The sequence below is a fragment of the Apium graveolens genome, chromosome 11 (genome assembly GCF_009905375.1).
Source record: "Apium graveolens cultivar Ventura chromosome 11, ASM990537v1, whole genome shotgun sequence".
Taxonomy (NCBI): Eukaryota; Viridiplantae; Streptophyta; class Magnoliopsida; order Apiales; family Apiaceae; genus Apium; species Apium graveolens.
The window spans coordinates 171197363-171219374 of record NC_133657.1 but is presented as its reverse complement, the minus strand read 5'-3'; the positions used below and the strand labels follow the sequence as shown (position 1 = coordinate 171219374).

Genomic DNA, 22012 nt, shown 5'->3' with positions numbered 1-22012 from the left:
AAGAAATAAGAAGATTACGATTTACGAGTCATGATTGTATTCAGGTGGTGGAGGTTATGAAGAAATATGTGGATGTGTGTGTGCACACTGCACAGACACACATGATGAAGAAAGTAATGGTAGAAAGAAGTGTGTTGAGGAGGCAAAGAGGTGAGCTTTGACAGGTTAGGGAATTCTTTGTAACCATGATCGTTTTCAGTGCTGGTTTCTTTCTTTTTTACTCCGTTTACTTCCGGCTAATTGTACTTCAATGTAAACATTAGGATGAAAAAAATAAGAATGACTATTTCACGATAAGAATGTATGTTTGTGTGTGTGTTTTCATGCATGTTGTTTGCAGTATACTGATCCTTAATGTGTCGCAGCCATGCTGAAACAAGGAAACGTTAGTCCAGATTAACCCCGAAAAATGAAACCGAGTAAAAACCATTTCGCAATTCACAAGGCATCTCAGAGGCTCCATAATCTTGCATTCCATCTTCAACTCGGCCTGCCAAGATTTATAAACAATTCCATCCCAGAACTTGTCTGTAATAAAATAAAAACCCAGTTTTTACAGGACTGGAACTCGCTTTTCATAGTATACAATATTCTACTCAAATAACGACACGAAAATGCCCAATATGCCCGAAGAATAAACTAATCAAAACTTATTTCATTGCGGAAGTTGAGAGATCTGTTTGTATGATAAACCTTCAAAAAAATGTAAACATAACCACCGGAATAAGAGAAATAAATTTTCTTTAGAGTAAAATTAGACAACACAAAGGGATATTACAAGGGGTGAACCCCTTCCAATATCAACATGATGCATCATACAAAGATGAAACACTACTCCCTACATGTGTTCACTTTTAGTCTCGTCACCAACAGAAAAAACTAAGAGCTTGGAATGAGCTTAACAGCAGGTCAGCACTGGTGCAGTTTATTGAAGACGGAGGAGGCAAATAAAGTGTATTATGTGCAAATATGAAGCACAATTGCTAATTCCGCAAAATACTTATAAATCAATACAACACAACTTTTGTATTGAGCTCTGAAGACTGAAACCAAATGGAGTTATAGAGGAGATTACGCTAAAATCTTGAATTGCTAGAAGGCGGTGACTTGACGAATACCATACAATTACTTCTCCCTCATCAAATCTACCTGGTTATGCATTAAGCAAGAAAATCGTTACTATGTACTATAGTTTTTGTTTGTTAAGAAATGATAAGTTGCATAAATTTAAATACTTAAAAACATCAATCGGTAAATCTATTGAAACTCGCAATATCTCTCCCTTGCTATAGGGATTCATGCAACATACTAACATATGCCCCTTAAACAAGTTGCCTAAAAGATGTACAATTTGGATCCGATCAAATCCTCACTACAAATCTTCTTATCCATGAAAAAAAAGGGTTGGTACCAAGTACCAAACATGTACAGGCAACATCATGTATTCAGCCATTCACTACATGATACTCTTCCTAATCATCCTCTACTTTGTGTTTCTTTCCGGTTTCCTTTTCGGTAGACGGTCCTGGCCTCTTTACAGAATTTTTCTTCTTGAACTCTGTACAAAAAGGGATTAATGGTTAGCAATCAACAATATTCTATAATATTATAGCAATTAAAGCTCACTATAATTCTACTTAACATTATTAAGTGATGTTGTCGGAACTCAGGGTTACATCAGGTCAACTTTTTCCACACGTCTCAAACACATTTCCCAAGTCTTTACATATTGAAAAGAATAGTGAAGAACTATTTTTTTTCTTTCCTGTGACCTCTTCTGTTTCAAGAAAAAATTTATGCTTGCCTTCATCGATAAGATCACTGATATTTTGTCGTATTTGCTCTTAGTTACATTACATATAATTTTCTAACATATAAAACTCTAATGGGGGATGAATAAATAATAATAAGCAATCGGCTAATCGTGCATTTATTTTGTTTCCGATAAAGTTTATGCTTGAGATGAAACTAGTTACCAGAACAACCCTACTCTACCCCTTTCATATCTAGCAAACACTACATTAGGAATTCTTCCCAGTACCAAATTAGCTTATACCATACTGGAAGTATGACATGATTAGTATATCATGCATCCTTCACATGAAACCATAACGAAAAGACTTTTAGGGATATTTTAGAAAGGTAATTGTTAAATGGAACTTAATAGATAAAGCGGAGATATAAAATAACTGTGGTACGAGAGATATCAGAGTACTGTGGTAGGGCTTTTGCAGTTCTTAGCATTTTATTCAACCTCGTTAATTGATCACCGAGAATATAAGACTAATATGTTTAAAACATAATGCAAAAAATGCAGCCACAACATTAAAATTTATAGAGGTCCATTGCAATTCTCCCAGTATAGGTTCTTAGACCTTGTAACTTGTGGCAAATTATGCAACCTAAAGATAGTTTGTAAAGAAGTCTGAGGATAGAGAATTATTTGTAAATATAAAAAAAATGGACTGAGGGTAATCTATTTTAAAGACGTGATCAATTAAACATTTTAACATCGTATGACCGAACAAAAACTGAGGAAGAGATCAGTTCTTAGAAGTTGGCAGGTGACAATCTGTCGATTTATCTGGCTTCTCAGAGATGAACTGATCACAATTTTAACAAAACATATGACTTTAGGAAGGATTTGTAGCTGGTAGTCCTAATGCTAGAGCTTTACAGGTTTTCTGGTTAGGGCTTTCTTATCCACAACTAAAAATCGTCAGCGCTTTAGTTTGTCATTCATGTGTTGAGCAAATATGAGATAAGATGGGATTGTTGGAAAGCTGAACCTAGGCAGATTGTTGGTCTGAAGAAAGAACATACTATTTAATATGTTATTGTTAATTTCTAGCTGCTGAATATTTGGGAAATCCTGAGAACGAGGTAACAAAGGGTAAATAATTTTGAACCTTACACAACGAGGCCAAATACAACGAGATTGTGAAACTGTACTGGTGCATTTGGAAGGTATTTGCAATAAATGAGTACATATAGTAGATAAAGTGCCAATATATCTAGAATTTCAAGATTTAAATTGATTCTCGTCTTTTGGTTGACATAGATTTGAAATAAATTCATCATAAAAATTTAGGCTTTCCCTAAAGGAAGAAGAAACCTAAGTATTCCATATGCGAAAGCTGAAAAGGAAATTCTTATTAAAAGAGAATCCGAGAAAGAGTTACAAAGTACTGGGTTGATAGCCATAGCCCACAGGGTCGTACAACGAATTGACAACTATATATTTTCCAATTTTCCATTCATGGGTGTTCTTAATTTGGATAAAGTTAATCAAGTTATTAATGACTAGATGAACCCAACTACCCAAAAATAACATCTCACGTGCGAAAGGCTACAGAGTTTTGGCTTTGATATAATGACGTCAATGCCTACAAATTACGTATACTTCTCGAGATGGGGAAGAAATAAAGAGAAACAGTATTTCTATTTTCCTACTTCCTTAATAGAAATGGCCAGATTTGGTTTAACAAAAGGCAAACTGATCCGATTTTCTTGAATGTAGCACATGATAGCAGTTTTGTAAAATTTATTAGCGCATAATTCTTCTCTTCCTTATCACTAGAAGCTTAAGCAGAATTTACATGCTTAACCTTCAAGGAATTATATAAGTCCTCAAAGAGTAGATGGAAAACGAGAGGACTGTTAAATGTAATAAACATGTGTAGGCTATAATGGTTCTTGTAAAGAATGGTTAGTTAAGTTGATACTAATGGGTTATTTGAGTAGTGTTTCAGACTTTTGACTAGGGAGTAGAATGGATGAATGAATTAATAATAGGGTTTATGATAAGTACAAATTTAAGCAACCCAAAAATCATTTCAAAGATGTCTAGAGGAGTTACTAAGGCTGGGATTTATGTCATAATAAAAGTCTCGTCTGTTGGATATGATACTGTTGACTGTTGAGTTACAAATGCTGGATAAAGCAATGATGCAACTTGCACTTCTAAACTAATTCACTCATAGTTTCACTTTTTTCGAGAGCAAGCTTAAAAAGAAAGATTTACATGTTTTCAATATTAGACAAGACCAAATACATTAAGTTGTGTATTGACTATTAACATTAAACATTGTAACAAAAAATAAATTGAGCCATTGAGGTGGAGGATTTGAAGAATTGAGGGTAATGGTAAATTGGCAATAAATGAGTAAATAATTTGATAATCACCACTGGTGGATGTGTATCCATTCGCAGCAGACATACACAAGTGCAACATTATGAAGATAAAAAAGTGAGATTGTATAATTTCATTGGATTGGCAAACAGCTTGTCATCGATAATAAGTTGACTCCAAGATAAGATTCTGACTAAAATAGAAAGGAGGAATAAAAAAAGCCTTGAATACAGTAGGACAAGTGCAATGCCCAAGGATTTGGTACACCAATGATCTATTGTTGAAGGATGGATTTGGTAGTTAGAGTTACAAATATACTATACATTCCTCAAACCAGAAGCCTTTCAAAAAAGCAATATAATCATGATTAACCACAAAATAACCAATTGGAAGATGCGAAACTATTTAGATGATCCTTAGCTCATAATGATAACATAATAACATTTAATTGAACTTGTCGAAGCAATTAAAACAATTTGTTCTGAACAATCACGTTGCTTTATCATTTCCTTACATGTGCCTATATTTTTCAATCATTCACTTATTCCATTTCACAAATTTGAAACTATGTTAATATCTTCCCTCTAACAAATGAATACTATCCTTTTACAAGACATTACCTAGAAAATAGTCGGACCTATTGTTCAATTATGCTCAAATACAACAAACTAAAAGTGAAAAAAACACCAACCATTGAAAAGATTTTTACAAATTTCTTTAAGCCATAAAAATAAAATCACCATCTTGATCTTTCTTTAAGCAGCCTACGAAGGCGACATTAAATTAACCAAATTTAGTTGTATTAGTTCAAGTTACAATCTCACAATCTGGAGAAGCCAACATTAATATCATATGTATACCCCATCAGACACCAATGTCGGTCAAACTTACTTCAGGCCAAACCAAGAAGTTTAAGCAAACGAAGTTATAGGCAGAAAAACACAAACTACACTAACCAAATTTTAAGGTTCAAAATTCTACTAAATTTCCTATAGTACTCTTCTAACCATAGACATCTCAATTCACACAACTAAACTAACAATTAATCATTATCATGACAGATATAAAAAAAATATATAACTATCTTTGAACTAACCTTCAAGTGAAGCTTTAAGGGGCTCCACTAGTTCAGGAAACTCAATCTCCTCAAGAGCCTTAAAAACATCTTTAGTTGTAATAATATTTCCGTTTGAGTCCTTGCAGACATCATTCGCACTGCAAATTCAACCATATCTCTATTCAAACTCAATTAACAAAAAAAATAAGTAATCCCTTCAAATTTTCCACATAACTTTTCCAATTTTAAGCACACAAATTTAACTCAACCCTATTCAAACTTAACCTATATCATTCAAAAAACAAAACCCATATCGAAAAACATTAAACCCAAAAAAAATCCCAAAATCCAACAAGAAATTCAATTCATTTCACAAATCATAATCACTACAAATTGAATCCCATTTTTTTGTTGCTAAATAAATTAGACCCCATTTCAAGTAATTAATATATACACACGAAAAGAATGAGAAATGAGAAACTTAAGTGTCTTACGTTGCAGAGAGATACTGAATGAAGATCTGACAACAAACAGAGAAAACCAATAGAGAATCTTTAAATACCAAAACGTCGCCGTCTTTAGAGCATTGAGAAAGTGTATCCTTCACCAACCGGCGTACGATAGTCTTGGGCAGCTCCTCTGTATCAGCCACTACACTCGTTTTATCCGCCATCTTTCTGTTTGTGGAGAGAGAGAGAGATGGTGCAAGTATTTTACTGTACGTGTGTTTGTTTAAATAGTGTGTGTTCCTGGGGATGTGTGCAGAAGTGTGTGTACTTTTTCCAAATCTAGCGACTGTAATTGCAGTTTCCACTTTTGCCTTCCGACAAAATGATTTTGGAAATAATTTAAATTTTTAATTTTTACAACCATTTACGTTGAAAAATTTATTCCTTTTCTGCCGATATATTCTTAACGGTTTCTATTTCCAGGTCTGCTAATATGTTATTAATATTTTCTTAAATTGTTTCAAAAAGAGTTAACATCTTCCAAAAATATAGTGTTTTATATTAATATGAATGAATTATAATAACTTACCGACACTTTCTTCCCCTTTCTTTATTTATCTTAAATATGTACCTCAAAATAATGTTAATTATCTACCGAAATGGAGAAAGTATTTCATGTCTAAATCTTTTTTTTTAATAAAAATTTGTTCAATTTCATGTAATCTATAGAGAAAGGCTTTTTAGCTTTTATTAAATTTCTTGGTGATCGATAATCAAGATCAAACTCAATAAGGACAAGGATTAATACATGTTAACTATTCCATCATAATCGTATAATATAAGTACATGGTTAGAGCATCATAGTATTATTAATTGCTGAGATTTCAAAAATAAATTGTCATTTTTCTATTAGTTATTTTTTTTAAATGTAATGGGTGGCGTATGTCTATATGAATATCAATTAGAAAAAGAATATTAAATTTTCAATTTAAACATTATTTTTTTGATAACTATGAATAATTTTGAATAAGAACAAAGTCAAGAACAACTATCAACCATGGAAAACCAATTAATGGGCCTTGAACAGAATCAGGCCCGAGCTTGGTCATGCACACTTTTGCACATGGTCAATAGTGCCACGAGCCCACTTTTTAGTATATATGGTCAATAGTGCCACCAGCCCACTTTTTAGAATCAGGCCCGAGCTTGGTCATGCACACTTTTGCACATGGTCATGAGTTGTTAACGTGTTATTTCATGTTCACTCATAAATAAAATGGATCTCTTATGTATTAATTTGAATTTCACAAATAAAATAATGACTCGTCTAATTTTGGAAATATTTTTGGGAATTTTTTGGGTATGTAGAATTGCCCTTTTTTAAATACCACGTCAGCCCACATAATTGTAGAAGAATCCGGTATTACCGTGACAGAATGTGGGAGAATATATTCCCTGAAGTTTCATTACACAAAAATAAAGAGGCCATGTTATAAATTTATTTTAATACAAAAAAGTGTTTGCTGGCAATAGAAAAGAAAAGAAGAGGTCAAAATTCAGGATTGGACATCATAACCTTGGAGATTCTAATAAAAGATGGGGTGTACATATTTGTTTATGATTATTTTTGTAAATTAAATTTAATTAGGTAAATGTCATATACAAACAGTCACATACGTTTGCAAATAAATTACGGTCCGGCGACCAGAAGTTGGCAGGCAGTCTGGTAAAGAAAGGTTGGCTTTGCGGTCACAACTCAATTATCATGTCGCACTCTCCTAATCTCATTCTTTATTTAAGATTTTGCATGTTCTAGTTAGACTTGATAATTTATTTGTGTCCTGTATTTTCGTATTTCGTGTACTTAGAATATCAAATACAAAATCAACATGTTTAATAGTTTAGCGTTTATGTACATTCGTGTTCGTGTACTTTCGTTTCGTGTCGTTTCGTGTATGTCGTGTTTATTGAATATTAATATATATTAAATTTAATATTAATATTAATTAAAATATAAGATTTTTAGGTAAAAAAATTATAAAATATATATATTTAGATCTCAATTCTATACAATATAATGAAATTAAATAATATTTTAAAAATAAATATGCATATATTTATTATAATTCAGCATATATTTATAAAAAATATTAAAATTTAATTATAATATTTATTTATATCGTATACGTCGTGTCGTGTCGTGTACTCGAAGGTTAAATACAAAACCGACACTAAATTTCGACCGTGTATTTTTGTGTTCGTGTATTTTTGTGTTCATGTACTTTCGTGTCGTGTACTAAAAATGCAAACAAAAACAGTAAATTTTCGTGTCGTTTCGTGTCGTGTTAATCGTGTCGTGTCCAAAATTGGCGGTTCTAGTTGTAGTTATGTTTACAAATTACACGCATTATTTTTTAACTTTTTTCAGAGTAATGTGGCGGCTTTTGTAGTCATGCAAAAAAAATTACATTTTAATCTGTTTTCTCGTTATTTTAAGTTAGATTTTAGAAAACCTCACTTTTTTATTTAATAATACAGTTAAAGACGTTCTAAAAAATTTTAATTTCTTTTGTAGGAGGGCAGTAGTAGACTATAGAACATAGAATTCGATTATCCTGTATAATATGCTGATTGGCACACTGACAGTTTAATTTATTGTTTTGTAAGAATTCGGAAAGTAGAGATGAACTGATTCAGGTTTTAATGAATATTCAGTTGATTATTTGGAAGCTGAAAATAAATACTCAAAAATCGATATATTGCTCAATTTAGACATAATTGAGTATAACCGATTTTTGAGTTTTATTACCCTAATTATTATCGGTGTATCAACTTTTAGTTTTGAATTGCAACTAATTTGAGATAACTGAATTAAGAAAAACTTACCTAAAAAATAGGCGGTTATAGCAACTCCAACGGTACAGAGTTGTTAGGTATATTGTCCACGTGACAGTCCAACAGTAGTGATTTAGCTATCCGCAAAAAACAAGTCCCTCAAATGCAGGACTCCTCTTACCTATAATTTTAGCTATCATCTTTTGGTCCCCGTACTCTAAATATAGTCCACCTCATCTCTTGTTCAAAACCATCTCTCCCCCTTTCTTTTTTTCCCTTCTTTTTTTCTTTAAATGAATTTGTTAAAATTAAAATTATTTTAATAATTTTAATAAACTACAAAATGAAAAATTTATAAAAGCAAATAAATTCATATCACTACCTTCGAATTGAATTTAAATATAATATAAAATATATATTTTAATATTTTCATGTCACTACCTCGAATTGAATTTAAATATAATATAAAATATATATTTTAATATTTAACTAACAATTAATACCATTAAATACATATTTAAAATATGATAATTAAAATAGCTATTCATTATTATAACTCATTATTTCAGTTACAAGTTTGATTTTGTGTATAAGTTATAAGATTGATTTTGTGTATAATTAGTTACACAATCCTATCTTTACAATAGATTGCATTCAATGTATTAGTAGATTAAATTCAATCTACCAGTAGATTAAATATTTAACATATCACCGCCATGAATTTGCCAAAGATGCTCCACAAGATCATTTTGTAATTGAACATGAGTTTGTTTAGAGGTGTGAATGAATTTGAGTTTGTCGTTGTTTTGTACATTCTTTAGTTTTGAATTATGATTTTTATAATCATAAAAATATGATCGTTGTAATGCAGCTGTTGGAATATAACCATTGTAATATGACCGTTGAAATATAACCGTTTGAATTTGAAAATAATATTAAAATACTATTTTTGTAGTATTGTTAATCATTATACCTAACACTATTGGAACACAACACTTTACAGGTTTAGCAATTTTAGCTAACCATTATTTTACAATATTTTAGCTAATAATTATAGATATCCCATTCAAAATGCTCTTAGTGATAATTTACAGTTACTTTTGAGATGGTGCCACTAATAGAAAACGGGGTTAGAGTCGGTGGTGGGGTCCCAGAAGATGGAGCAACTCGTGTTGGGTTAACTGGTTCAAACAATCCATGTCAAAGTTGAACCTTTTATTTTATCACAACACAGATGGTCCATTTTTAGTAAAATCAAAGATGAAAAACGTTTCAATAGTCAACTGCTGTTAAGTAGCTGGAGAATAACATTGCCTAACAGATATGAAATGCGCGGACCCTTTCATACTTGGCCGTTCTTTTCATTTCACACATTTTTTAATGTATTTAGTCGACTTAATATTTAAATAAGTTGCGTAAAACAACTGGTACGATTATAATATTTGGTGTTTGTAAATTCTGTACATGGACATTCACATATCCAAAGCGACATACAAAAGCAAATGGATCACCCTTTCTACGAAATGAACGGTTTCTAAATATTTCATGTAAAAACTTAGAATAATAATTATTGGTTTCGGTTCGACCCCCTTTAAATTTAAGAATTCACTTAACTATTATCCAAGGGATATATATTCCTAACATCAAATCAAATATTATATAATTCACCATTTAACTATTATCTTGGAGGTTATCCAAACAATGAATACTATCATCGGTTTAAAGGAAATAAAAAAATTTGTGTTGAATTCAATATTACTGACATATTATGGGTACACTTGTGTTATCTTTTAAACGAATAATCCATATTACAACATTTTCTCTATCCTATTCATTTTCCTACATTTTTTTTTTGAATTTCCCTCTCAACTATATATATTCCAAAAACTCCAAATATAATAAAATTTTATAATACAAATCAATTAGATTCACTATTTTTTCACTATACTCATTATATATATATATATGAAAAATTGATCAATTTTATCATTTTATCCATTTTGCTAATTTTATTTCACTAAATTACATTTTTAAAAAAATTTATGCACAGAACTTCAGTGTGAAGAATTTAGTATTAATAAGAGGAGTATACTATATATACAAAATTGCTGATTTAATAACTAATTTAGTTCAGTTGGTGGATGGATAAAGTAGGAAAACCGCGTTGCCGAACACAGGCCAACTTCTGGCCCCAGAGGACAAGTCCAACTTGCTTACAAGAAACTCCACACAGTTCAAATAAATGTACATGCGGCTAATACGCACGGTCGTGTGCGGGTAGAGCTGGCCAAACGTGCAGGTTTGAACCGCCCGTTCGGGATCGGCTCGTATGGAAACCGGGAATTATTCGGGCCGAACCGGGTCGGTTCAAACCCGCACAATTCGTAAAAACAAGTGAGCCGGTTATGAATTATATTTTAAAAAACCGGGACCGTGACCGGCCCGCATAGAACCCGCGCGAGTTGCACATGCAGGCAGCCCGCAGGTGTGCCTCATCAACTGAAGATCACTTATTCACAGAGTGTGATTAAATTACATAAGAGTCAAAGAGTTTGATATAAAAAAAGTAGAGTCCAATACAAATTGCACTAACAAATAATAATACTATAATAATATTTATAATAATAGTAGTTCATTTGCACTCTGCAACTTGAATTGAAGTGTAACCGCACATAAACCCGCATGGAAGCCCGCACAGCCCGAACACATGATTATTCGTGTACCGGTTACGAGTCCAATTTTTCCGGTTCAAACCCGGCCCGAGCTCGGTTCGTTCATCAACAGGTCGGTTCAGTGTCGATACTTCGAGTGCTCAACCCGTATGCGGCCCGGCCCGGTACGCACGGACCGCACAAGTGGCCCGGGCGTGCCTAATTCTATACACTAAAATTCTAACTTGTCTTAAATGTTACTTATAAGTTATAATTGAAGTATAATTCAAATGATTATGTATTTATTTTCACTCGTCATCTTAAGTATGGAATTCCATTCTAACATAATTTCATAAAATAAATACTCACCTTATAATGTTATAAGTTCTATCACTAAAAAAATTAGAGCCTCTCTCGTAAATTCTTTGCGCAAACTCTTACATCAAAATTAAAATATAAAATGAATGACGAAAAATGAAGTTCCAGTGGACTTCCAGTGATTCTTAGTCTTTAAGGTACTCTTCTACCTCCTTTATTTTGGGATTTTTTTTGTAAATATTCAAATTGCAGAAAATATTTATAAAAATACAGATCAATCTCATATGTCATTTCATATGTAACTCGCATCCGTAATTTTGCAAGTATTTTGCTAAAAATGGTATTTTTGATAAATTTCCTATTTTAAATATCTTCACATAGCTCTTGATTTCTTTTAATTGATAAAATATTCACTTGCATATCTTTCAAAAAAAAATTCCTTAAAAAATTGTAACATTAATAATATATACTTTCTCTGTTTTTAAATAATTGTTACTTGCTCGTTAACACACATATTTAGGAGTTTTGATCGTCTAATTAATTATTTTTAATTTTTTATATTGAATTGATCTTTTTATTCAAAAAAATATAATTTTAAATATTTAATTTAAACTATATAGTTAAAGTTTATAAAAATGTGTCAAAAAGTTAAATTTCAATTATTTAAAAAAAAGAGATTACATGATAAGAAGTACATTATAAGATAGGATAAAGAGCGGGGTTGAAATTGTAAAAAACAATTATATACTAAATAACAATAAATTACATTATTTATATTATATTTAGAAGACAATTGGGACATTTTTTTACATCCTCTTTATTATCATTAAATTAACTTTTAGTTATCGGGAGTGGACCTGGTGGCCAGTGAATAGTGATCATCTTCTTCATACAGGGAAGTAACACTTACTTTGAAAACATTCGGAATTATATTTTTTGTTTGAAAGAACTTTTTAGGAGTATCCGAGTAAGTATTATATAAAACATATATTAATATTATATCGGGAATAATTTTTTATCATATTAATCAAATTTGAAAAATAATTATATAAATATTATACTAAATTTTAATTTATCGGGATTATATAAACATTGTAATAAAACATTGCTATATCGGGTTTATTCATACGATACTTCTTTCGGCAACTAGGGTTTTAATATTGAAGTTCAAAATATTTATGAACACGTCTTATAATAGAACCGAGTATTTAACAAATTTGTTTTAATAAAAAATATAATGATTATTTAAATTAAATACATTTTAACACATATTTATTTTACACATATTTTAAAATGTTGAATAATTAAAAATAATATAGTAAAGTATGAAAAGTAACAAGTACTAAGAATAAACATGCATATCGCATGGAATGTATTATAAGTTACGATAATATATAAAAAGATAACTATTCGAAACCCAACTTAAATTCATATTTTATCATTATATTAAAAGTTAAGGTTATTAATAATGAATAAAAAAATCTTAATTTTTATTTTTATGTAAAAAATTCTGTAGATAAGGGTAAAAAGAAATTATTAGAAACAATATTATTAAGGGAACTCGCAACAACAACGTTGATTATTTTGTGACTATTTCTAAAAAAGATATACCGAAAAGAATTGATATAATGACAGATGATAATCGTAATAACGAGATTATAAGGATGAAAAAGATGATTTTAATGAAGAAACTGATAAGAGAAAATGTTAACGTTTTGAAACTTAAAACTGACGAGGTTGTTAACGTTTTTAAACTTAAAACTGACCTAATATATGATTTCAACTTGAAATTTGATAATATCAATATTTCTGTTTTAACTATTGAAACTGATTATAAACGATGATCCGGGTTGAGTTTTAACAAATAATATTTGATAATTATTGTTGTGACAATCGTGAGATGTTAGTTATATAAAATATTGTAACCAAGGATACCTATAAAATTGACTAAACTGCGAAAAGTTGATTATAATAAAGTTTTTTACTCCCCCGTCCCTATTTGGTTGTGAGGAAATATTAATAATAATAATTTTTTAATTAAAATTAACAAAAAAACAATTTTTGGATGTAGTGGTCGATTTTAACTATTTAGATACACATCTTTAAGTTTTTTTTTGCAAAGGATACACATTTTTAAGTTGAATATCCCATTTTCATAATTTACCCAACCTATAAATAGCATACCAAATGAGGAAAATAATATATTTTTTTAATACACATCTTTTTGTCTGTTATTCTAATGTTACAAATATATATAATACAAGATATACTCGAATTTGATTTTTAAATATAAAGTTATTATACAATACTCAACCAATATATGCATCTTGGCTAGTTTACGTAGTAATGCTTGTTTCACAATTGGCTATCGGCCAATACCCAATACCCAATTAACATATTTATAATTAAATCATTATTTTCAGGCATCTTTACCCACAATTGTTATTTTCGTCGGTTATGTATAAAAAAAATATTATTTTCTCCTTCACCCTTTAGTTTCCCATCAATTTGTCCATTTTTTGATGGTCAAGTTGACCAATTTTTAACTGAAATTTTTATATATTTTATAAATGAAAATATTTTAAAAATTTATATCAATGTAAAATACATCTTATCTATTTGACGGATAAATTTTAATCTTTAGTAAATTTCGCAATGAAAAATTAAACGTGACAACTAAATAGTGACGAAAAAATAATCTTTAAACTTATCGGTCATGTTCATATATATTATGTTTTAAAACGGCCCAACTTATAATTTTTAATATATTAAGGTTATTAGCCCATGTTTGTCAAATTTTGAACAAAGTTATTAGTAATATATATATATATATATATATATATTAGAGAACATGATAATTAGGAAAAGGTGAGTACCGTACAATCAAGAATGCCCACCACAAATTATTATTTGGTTCCAAATATTTGAAAATTGTAAATAAAAATTATATCCCAAAATTTTTTCAATCTAATTAGCAATAACTAAATATTACTTTAAAATTGAGAAACAATAAACGTATAAAAAATAATCTATTAAAATTTATTTAAGTGTATAATGGTTTTCTAAGAGAATCTGATTACATTAAATTAAGAATCATGTAAATCAAATTTAGCTATATCTCTTACAAAATTGTGGAGCTGAATCCTAGAATAACTTATTAGGCCAAGAAAAACAGATTTGGCTAAAAGTCGTCTACCTAAGTAGCTTGTCATTTAACATGTCTAATTGAGACCGTGAACACATTGACAAAGAATCAAACGACACTCATTCATAACCCTGCCAAATTTAGAGAGATATAACTCGTGCATGTTAGTTCACACACACTGTAGAAGGGGGTTGAATACAGTATATACTACAATCAAATCGAATTAAGAACACAAGTATGAAACACAGAATAATCTTATTAATAAAACAATATTACAATGGAACCGTTCTCTCTCAGTGATGAACAAATATCACGAGAGCTGCTAGGGTTACAATGAATAATATTCTCGATTATGATAACACTTATAGTGTAAACCCTATGCTGTGTTTATATAGACACACAGTTACAAGATAATCTTCTAATTGATATCGAATATAAGTCTGCATCCTAAAATATATCAATTAGTTATCTTTTCCTCCAAGTCTTCTATTCTTCATAGAATTCTTCTCCATGCATATCTCTTCTTGTGTTAGTCTTAATCTTCTTTCCTTCAATCAGCCGTCTTCCTTATCTGAATGTCTTCTTAAGTCCTGATATTATCTCCTGATAAATATCTTCTGATATCTTAAGTTTTGATAACTTAAATTCTGATATCTTAAGTTCTGACTTCGGTATAAGTACCGATTTCCTAATTTGTCCTGTTAGTCAAGATCTGAAAACTAAACACAAATCATTATTAGTCATGACATCACAAATATATCTAACAATCTCCCCCAACTTGTAAATTAGCATAATATACAAGTTCAATAGATATTTGATGATGTCAAAAATATTAAGTACAAATGCATATGAGAATTTGATTAAATAACTACAACTCACAGTCTTTATAGCTTTTACCATCCTTAAAGTCTGATATCAGTTTTAACCTGCATATCCTTCAAAATTTATCAGCTGTAGTTCTTGACTTGGCTTCAGTGTGTGATCTCTCTAATGTCAGGAGTTGTTCTGAGATAGTTCTTTAACAAACTCCTCTCAGCATATTCAAGTTCATTCTGCATCCTCCTTTTTGCATCTTTAAGTTCAACTGTATCTTCTCCTGTCTGAAAGATAGCAGCCCTGAGATCATTTATTTCTGCTTTCCTTATCTCCTGATCCAGTCTGATGACATACGCTTTATCAGACTCTAGATTAAATTCAAGTCCCTTAATACCAAGAAATGTAGTGATTTTGGCGGTATTAAGCTTCATCTCAACTATATCATCATTGTGAGATCTGTACTTAGGATAGTATGGTCTGTCAGACTTTACAGAGTAAAGTTTCTTCTTCCTTTGAATATCAGATTTTAAGTAACTGGCAGCACCATCTGTTGATCTGTTTTTCACTTGAAGTAGAAATATCACATGTTGCAATTCTTCAAAGTACTTCAAATGAATAGAATCCTTTCTTATCTGGAATACCCTCTCATCTGTCATGAAGTATAGCATGATATCTTCTTTTAGCACAGAGTGGTAGACCATTTGTACAGACTCCAGTTGATTCAATCTTTCAGGAGTTGTTCCTACTCTGATTCACTCAAAGAAGTTGGATTAGAGGTAGTATTATTTACTCTTTTTTTTTAGAACTACCCAATTCTGATTTGTCTCTAGCTTCCTTCCCTCGTATAACTCTTGCTTCAAAACCACTTGATGTAGTCTTCAAAGGTTGAGTAGATTGTTGAGCTTTAGTAAACCCAGGTAGTAGAATTTTTGAAGGTTTAACATGAGCAATGTCAGAGGTTTCCTTTTCTTCTGATGTCAAGACAACTTGAGCTCTGTCAGAGGTTGCTTCCTTCATTGTAATATCAGAATTTACTAAGTCCTGATCTTGAACAACATGAGCTCTGTTAGAGGTTGTTTGAATATTTTTCTTTTTCAAAATCAGATTAGTATTTTCATCAGATTTTGCTTCCAGATTCATGATTGGCATATATATCTTTACAGGTTCATCAATTTTAGCTTTGCCCTTGAACCTTGGATCTACCTTTACTTGTGATTTGGCTTTGGATTCAATTTTGGTTGCCTCAGAGTTTGTCTTCTCTTTAATCACAATGCCCTTGGGCTTTGGAGGTTTCTTTGCAGTAATAGAAGCTTTAGACTTGGATTTGATATTTTCTGCTTTAAGTCTGGCTTCTTCTTCCTTCAGACTTTCAAAGTCCATTCCTGGATTGTCTTTGAGAAATAGTCTTTTTGAAATTTCTTCATCCAGCTTCTGTAACTTGGGGTCTTGATAGTAGACTGATGTTTCCTTCCCCTTAAGCTTCAGTGTATGCATGAAATTCTGTGATTCTTGACTCTCACCCTGTATCAGAATATCAGGCTTAGTCAGAACTTACTTATTAGAACTTTTTCTTCAATTCAGCATAACAACTTGATATCTGTGTAGAAGTTCCTGCTTTCCTAGATGAGGAGCCTTTGCCTTGACCATGACCTCTACCCCTTTCAGAGTTTCCCTGGTCTTCATTACCATCATCCTTACCCTTCAGTGGTTGATCAGTTTTGCATTTGGACTTAATCAATTTCTCCCCCTTTTTGGCATCATCTGGTAGAAGGAGAGAGATAAGCAATTCCACAGAAGTTTTGGATTTTATTGAGTTGATCTTGTTGAGAAGCTTGATTCTTTAAAATATCAGATATTTGAGCTTGCTGCTTTTCTTGAGTCTTTTCTATATACCCAATGCGGTCAAAGGCTGGCTTAAAAAACCTGTTCTTTTCCAATTTGACATTCATGTCTTGCTGAATCAGTGTTTCTTGAATTTTGTTCACCTTGGATTGAGTTATTGAGTGTTGACCTTGAAGGTGCCTGGTACTCAATGCAGTAACTCTGAGCTGTGCTTTGAGGTCATCATTCACCAGCATCTCATCAGCTTTAGCCAGGTGCTCAGCAAGAATATTTGCCAATAGGAACAAAATTAACTTTGTTCCACTCCTTGATCCATTCCTTTCCTCTTGGAGTTTCACTCCAAGGTACTGGTGCATCCTCTCTAACAAAGTTATTGATTAGATCAACTTTGCCTAGAACTTGTTGAGGTGCATGTCCTGAAGGACCAGCTGTATTAGGACTTAGATTTGTAGTAGCTTCACCAGTAGTGTCAACATTTACAGCATCAGAACTTACAGAGCCTGCAGAATCAGCTTCCTCTGATATCTGATCTTTATTATCTAGATTCAGAAGAGGTATTGTTGGAATATCTGTATTAAAATCAGCATCTAAAATTGGTGTTGTTGGTGGAGTATGTTGAGGAATGGTTGGAGCTTCCAAGTACAGAACCTCAGGCACATTCAAGTTGTGAATATCTATTTCAGCACTTGTACCCGGTACATTTGTATGTAATGTATCATTAATAGGAGACACAGGAAATGTAGGCACTCTGTCTTGAGCAGTTTTTTCAACTTGAATTGGCGACAGTGGAGGTGTAGATTCAATGGCTTCAGCAAAATCTGGTTGTGTAGATGGAAGGGATTCAATCACAATTGGCTCCTTTGGGATCAGAGATTCCCGATCCCCTTCCTTAGCTGCTGCTTCCACATCCTCTGAATCTGACTCATCTATGTCCCTGTTAGCTCTTTGTTTCTTCAATCTTTTCAAGGGTGGAGAGACTTTAGGAGCTTTGTCATCAGAATTTATCTTTCTAAGCCATTTGAGGGGCCTAGAACTCCCAGTTTCCTTTGTTTTCTGAGGAGTCACTTCCTCAGCTGCTTTAGCAACAGGTTCTGATGGTGGAACTTGTGCCTCATCATCAGATTCATCTCTCAGAATCATCTTCCTTCTCTTTTGTTGTGTCTGAGGTACAGTCTTTGTCTTCTTTGCTCTAGAAGAAGAAGGCTTTACTATAGGTGCCGATGGTTGATTGGTATGTGCTGATGTTTATGGTTGTTGTGTTTGGGTGGTGGTTGGTTCTGATGGCTATTGTGTGTTGGTGGGTTGGACATCAGGATATAGCAATGAATAGGTTTCATAATCAGCATTTACAAGGGCTTGCTTTACTGATAAAGGAATTCTAAGGGGTCTCAAAACTCCCTTCTTGTTGTCAGCAGTGAAAAGATCAGTAAAAGCCCTCTTAGCTAATCTAAATGGTTCTATATATTCACTTGCTAATTGTGGTTCATCTGATGTACAGTAATTGTAAATTAACTGACAGAATCTAGAAAAGTAAACTACATTCCTGTCCTCTTTTATTCTATCTCCTATAAAACATAACACAGTCTTTGCATAATCAAAATGAGACTGGTTTAAGAGTGCTATACCCAAATTGTTGTGTCAGAATAGGAATGACATCAAAATTTGAGCACTTGTTGGAAAACAGTCTTCGTGATGCAATCGAAGAAGAAGCTCCATTCCTTTTGAATATATGGGCATTTGAGTTGACCTAGCTTAGCCAAACTCTGTTCATACCCAATATTAGCCATCATTTGCTGTAGCAAGGGCTCCTCCACAGCAGAACTGAATTGACAGGATTCAGGTAGATGTAGAGATTTTCGAACTGCTCCCGAAGTAACAACATACTCAACCTCATTTGCTGTAAATACGATGCTTAGAGTCCCATGCTTACCACCATCATCATAATGTCCAGTACACCAGAATGTCAGAACTTGAGTTCCAGATATACTGGATGGTTGTGTCAATGCGAACCCAATTTCACTATGAGATAAGAAATCCTGAATAAAATGAAGTTCCGAAGGAGCTTCACTCTTAGTGAGAATGGCAGCATAGTTGTTGGGGACGAACTTTGCTCCATTAAAGATTATATACTTGGGTACCATTGAGAAATAAGTGAGAAAGAAGAGTGCCTGAAAGGTAGTTTGATAAAATGTCTGTATAGGAAACCGTCAGAGAATGTGAGAAGATAAGAAAAAGAGAGAGAGTATATAATACAAAAGTAGATAAAAGATTTAAAATCTTTTCTCTCTTTTATTTATACACGCTCCACTTGACAGCAGTTATTGAGAAGTGGAACAGACTATACACCTGTCAGCCATTTAGCTGTTAAGACAGTAGTTAATGGGCACGGGAAATAAGTAATGATCACTATGCACATGCAGTTTTTCAAAAAAAAAATGTTCCCACTAAATAAATGATTATTACTGTCTTTATCTCACATAAACCAATATTCTGATAAAATATAGTCGTTCAAGTATTGACTAAAAATAAATCAAGTAAATAAATACTGCCACGTAAGCATCAGAACTTGATTATTATCAAAATTTAAAAGTTATCAGAATATGGCTCATTCACTCAAAAAGTGAATATTTATTTCTGTAATTCTTCACATAAATACTGATATAGTTTCAACAGAACTTAATCATCAGAACTTCCATCAGAACTTGTCCTCAGAATTTATGCAACTGATACTTAAACTGTTCACCTAAAACAACATTTATCACCACAATAATTTTCATCATTTATATGGAGTGTAAGTGTGTGCATTAAGCTAAATATCAGACAAAGAGTAAACTCTGGTTCACTTCAGTACATCTAATAAATAAGGCATAACTAAGAACTTTCGTTCAAATATGTCATTAGTCTGAAGTCCACTACAGAATGAGTTCATGCATGAGTCCACCCCAACTGTTTTGTGCTCATTATATGCATCTTTTGAAATTCCTTTTTACAGTGGCTTCTCAGTGTAAGTGAGTCACAACTGCTTATCAAAATTTATGCTATTATCAGAGTATTTCTCCAGTAATCAGAGAATGTGAAAAGTCACCAAGAAAAATTTATTTTGCTTTTCTAATGCATATTACTTAATACCAGCAATGCACTTGGGTCTTCCCTTCCACATACATTTTCTCTAGATCTCAAAGGAGTACCTGATATTTATTTCTTTTCTTTACTTTTTCTTTTAATAAGTGAGGCATATCAGCACTTAGTACATCCATAAGATTTACCAACATCATAACTTAATAGATAAGAAGCACTATTCTAGTTTTTGACTTAGTAATAAGATACACAAAGTAAACCTAACCAAGCTCAATATCAGAATTTGCTTGTGTTAAAAGATTTCCACATAAACAATTACTTCAAACATGGGATCTTTAGTATATTAGAGACTACTAGGTCAACATCTAGCACGGGTATCCTCATTGGATTGAATAGTCACGAAAACATTCATATCACTATTAGAGTTTAGAATACACATCAGACAATAATCAGCACTTAGTAAATTTCAATATAAGAACAGATTACTTAAAGATAGTAATATCTATAAATACTGATCATAAAGTCTGATGTATCAGAACATAAACTAAACAGATTTAGAGAAAGAACCTAGAACCATTCCAAGTTCATTTACCAATCTTGTAAAAGTAGCTTCACACAGTGGTTTTGTGAAGATATCTGCTAGTTGTTGATCTGTTGGAACAAAATGCAATTCTATTGTAACTTCCATCACATGTTCCCTTATGAAGTGGTACCTAATACTGATGTGCTTTGTCATTGAGTGTTGAACTGGATTACCTGTCATTGCAAGAGCACTTTGATTATCACAGTAAATAGGGATTTTAGAAAATTCTAACCCATAATCCAGTAACTAATTCTTCATCCAAAGAATTTGTGTACAACAGCTTCATGCAGCAATGTACTCTGCCTCTGCAGTTGATGTGGAAATTGACTTTTGTTTCTTGCTAAACCAAGAAACTAATCCAGCCTCCAAGAAATTAGCAGCTTCCACTTGTGCTTTTCCTGTCAATTTTGCACCCTACAAAATCTGCATCTGAGTAACCTATTAGCTTAAAGTTTGATTCCCTAGGATACCACAATCCCAGATCAGCTGTACCCTTAAGGTGCTTGAAAATTCTTTTCACAGCTGTTAAGTGAGGCTCTCTTGAATCTGCTTGAAATCTTGCACAAAGACAGGTAACATACATAATATCAGGTCTACTTGCAGTTAGATAGACTAGTGAGGCAATCATACCTCTGTAATCAGTAATATCTACTGATGTACCAGTATCCTTATCCAATTTTGTTGCAGTGGTCATAGGAGTGGATGCACTTGAACAGTCTTGCATTCCAAATTTCTTCAACAAATTTCTGGTGTACTTAGATTAACAGATAAAAGTTCCTTCTTCATTCTGCTTGACTTGAAGGCCCGGAAAATAGCTAAGTTCTCCCATCATACTCATTTGATATCTTGACTGTATTAGCTTGGCAAACCTTTTACAAAGTCTGTCATTTGTAGAACCAAAAATGATATCAACATATATCTGCACCAAAAATAAGTCCTTTCCATGGTTGAGATAGAATAAAGTTTTATCAATAGTCCCTCTGTTAAATCCACTTTCCAGAAGAAATTGAGCGAATGTCTCATACCATGCTCTTGGAGCTTGCTTAAGGCCATAAAGTGCTTTATCAAGTCTGTAGACATGATTATGAAATTTTGAATCTACAAAA

The 22012-nt window shown here is 32.1% G+C and overlaps 1 protein-coding gene across 1 annotated transcript; it reads right to left on the bottom strand.

The window, feature by feature from the left end:
* Positions 1–1275: 1275 nt before the first annotated feature.
* Positions 1276–5935, bottom strand: LOC141695109 (DNA polymerase II subunit B4-like). Its single transcript, XM_074499364.1, has 3 exons — positions 5684–5935; positions 5229–5347; positions 1276–1558 (listed from the first exon to the last, which is right to left on the bottom strand). The coding sequence occupies exons 1-3, from the start codon at positions 5860–5862 to the stop codon at positions 1473–1475; spliced, it is 384 nt and encodes a 127-aa protein (XP_074355465.1). The 5' UTR covers positions 5863–5935; the 3' UTR covers positions 1276–1472.
* Positions 5936–22012: the final 16077 nt, after the last annotated feature.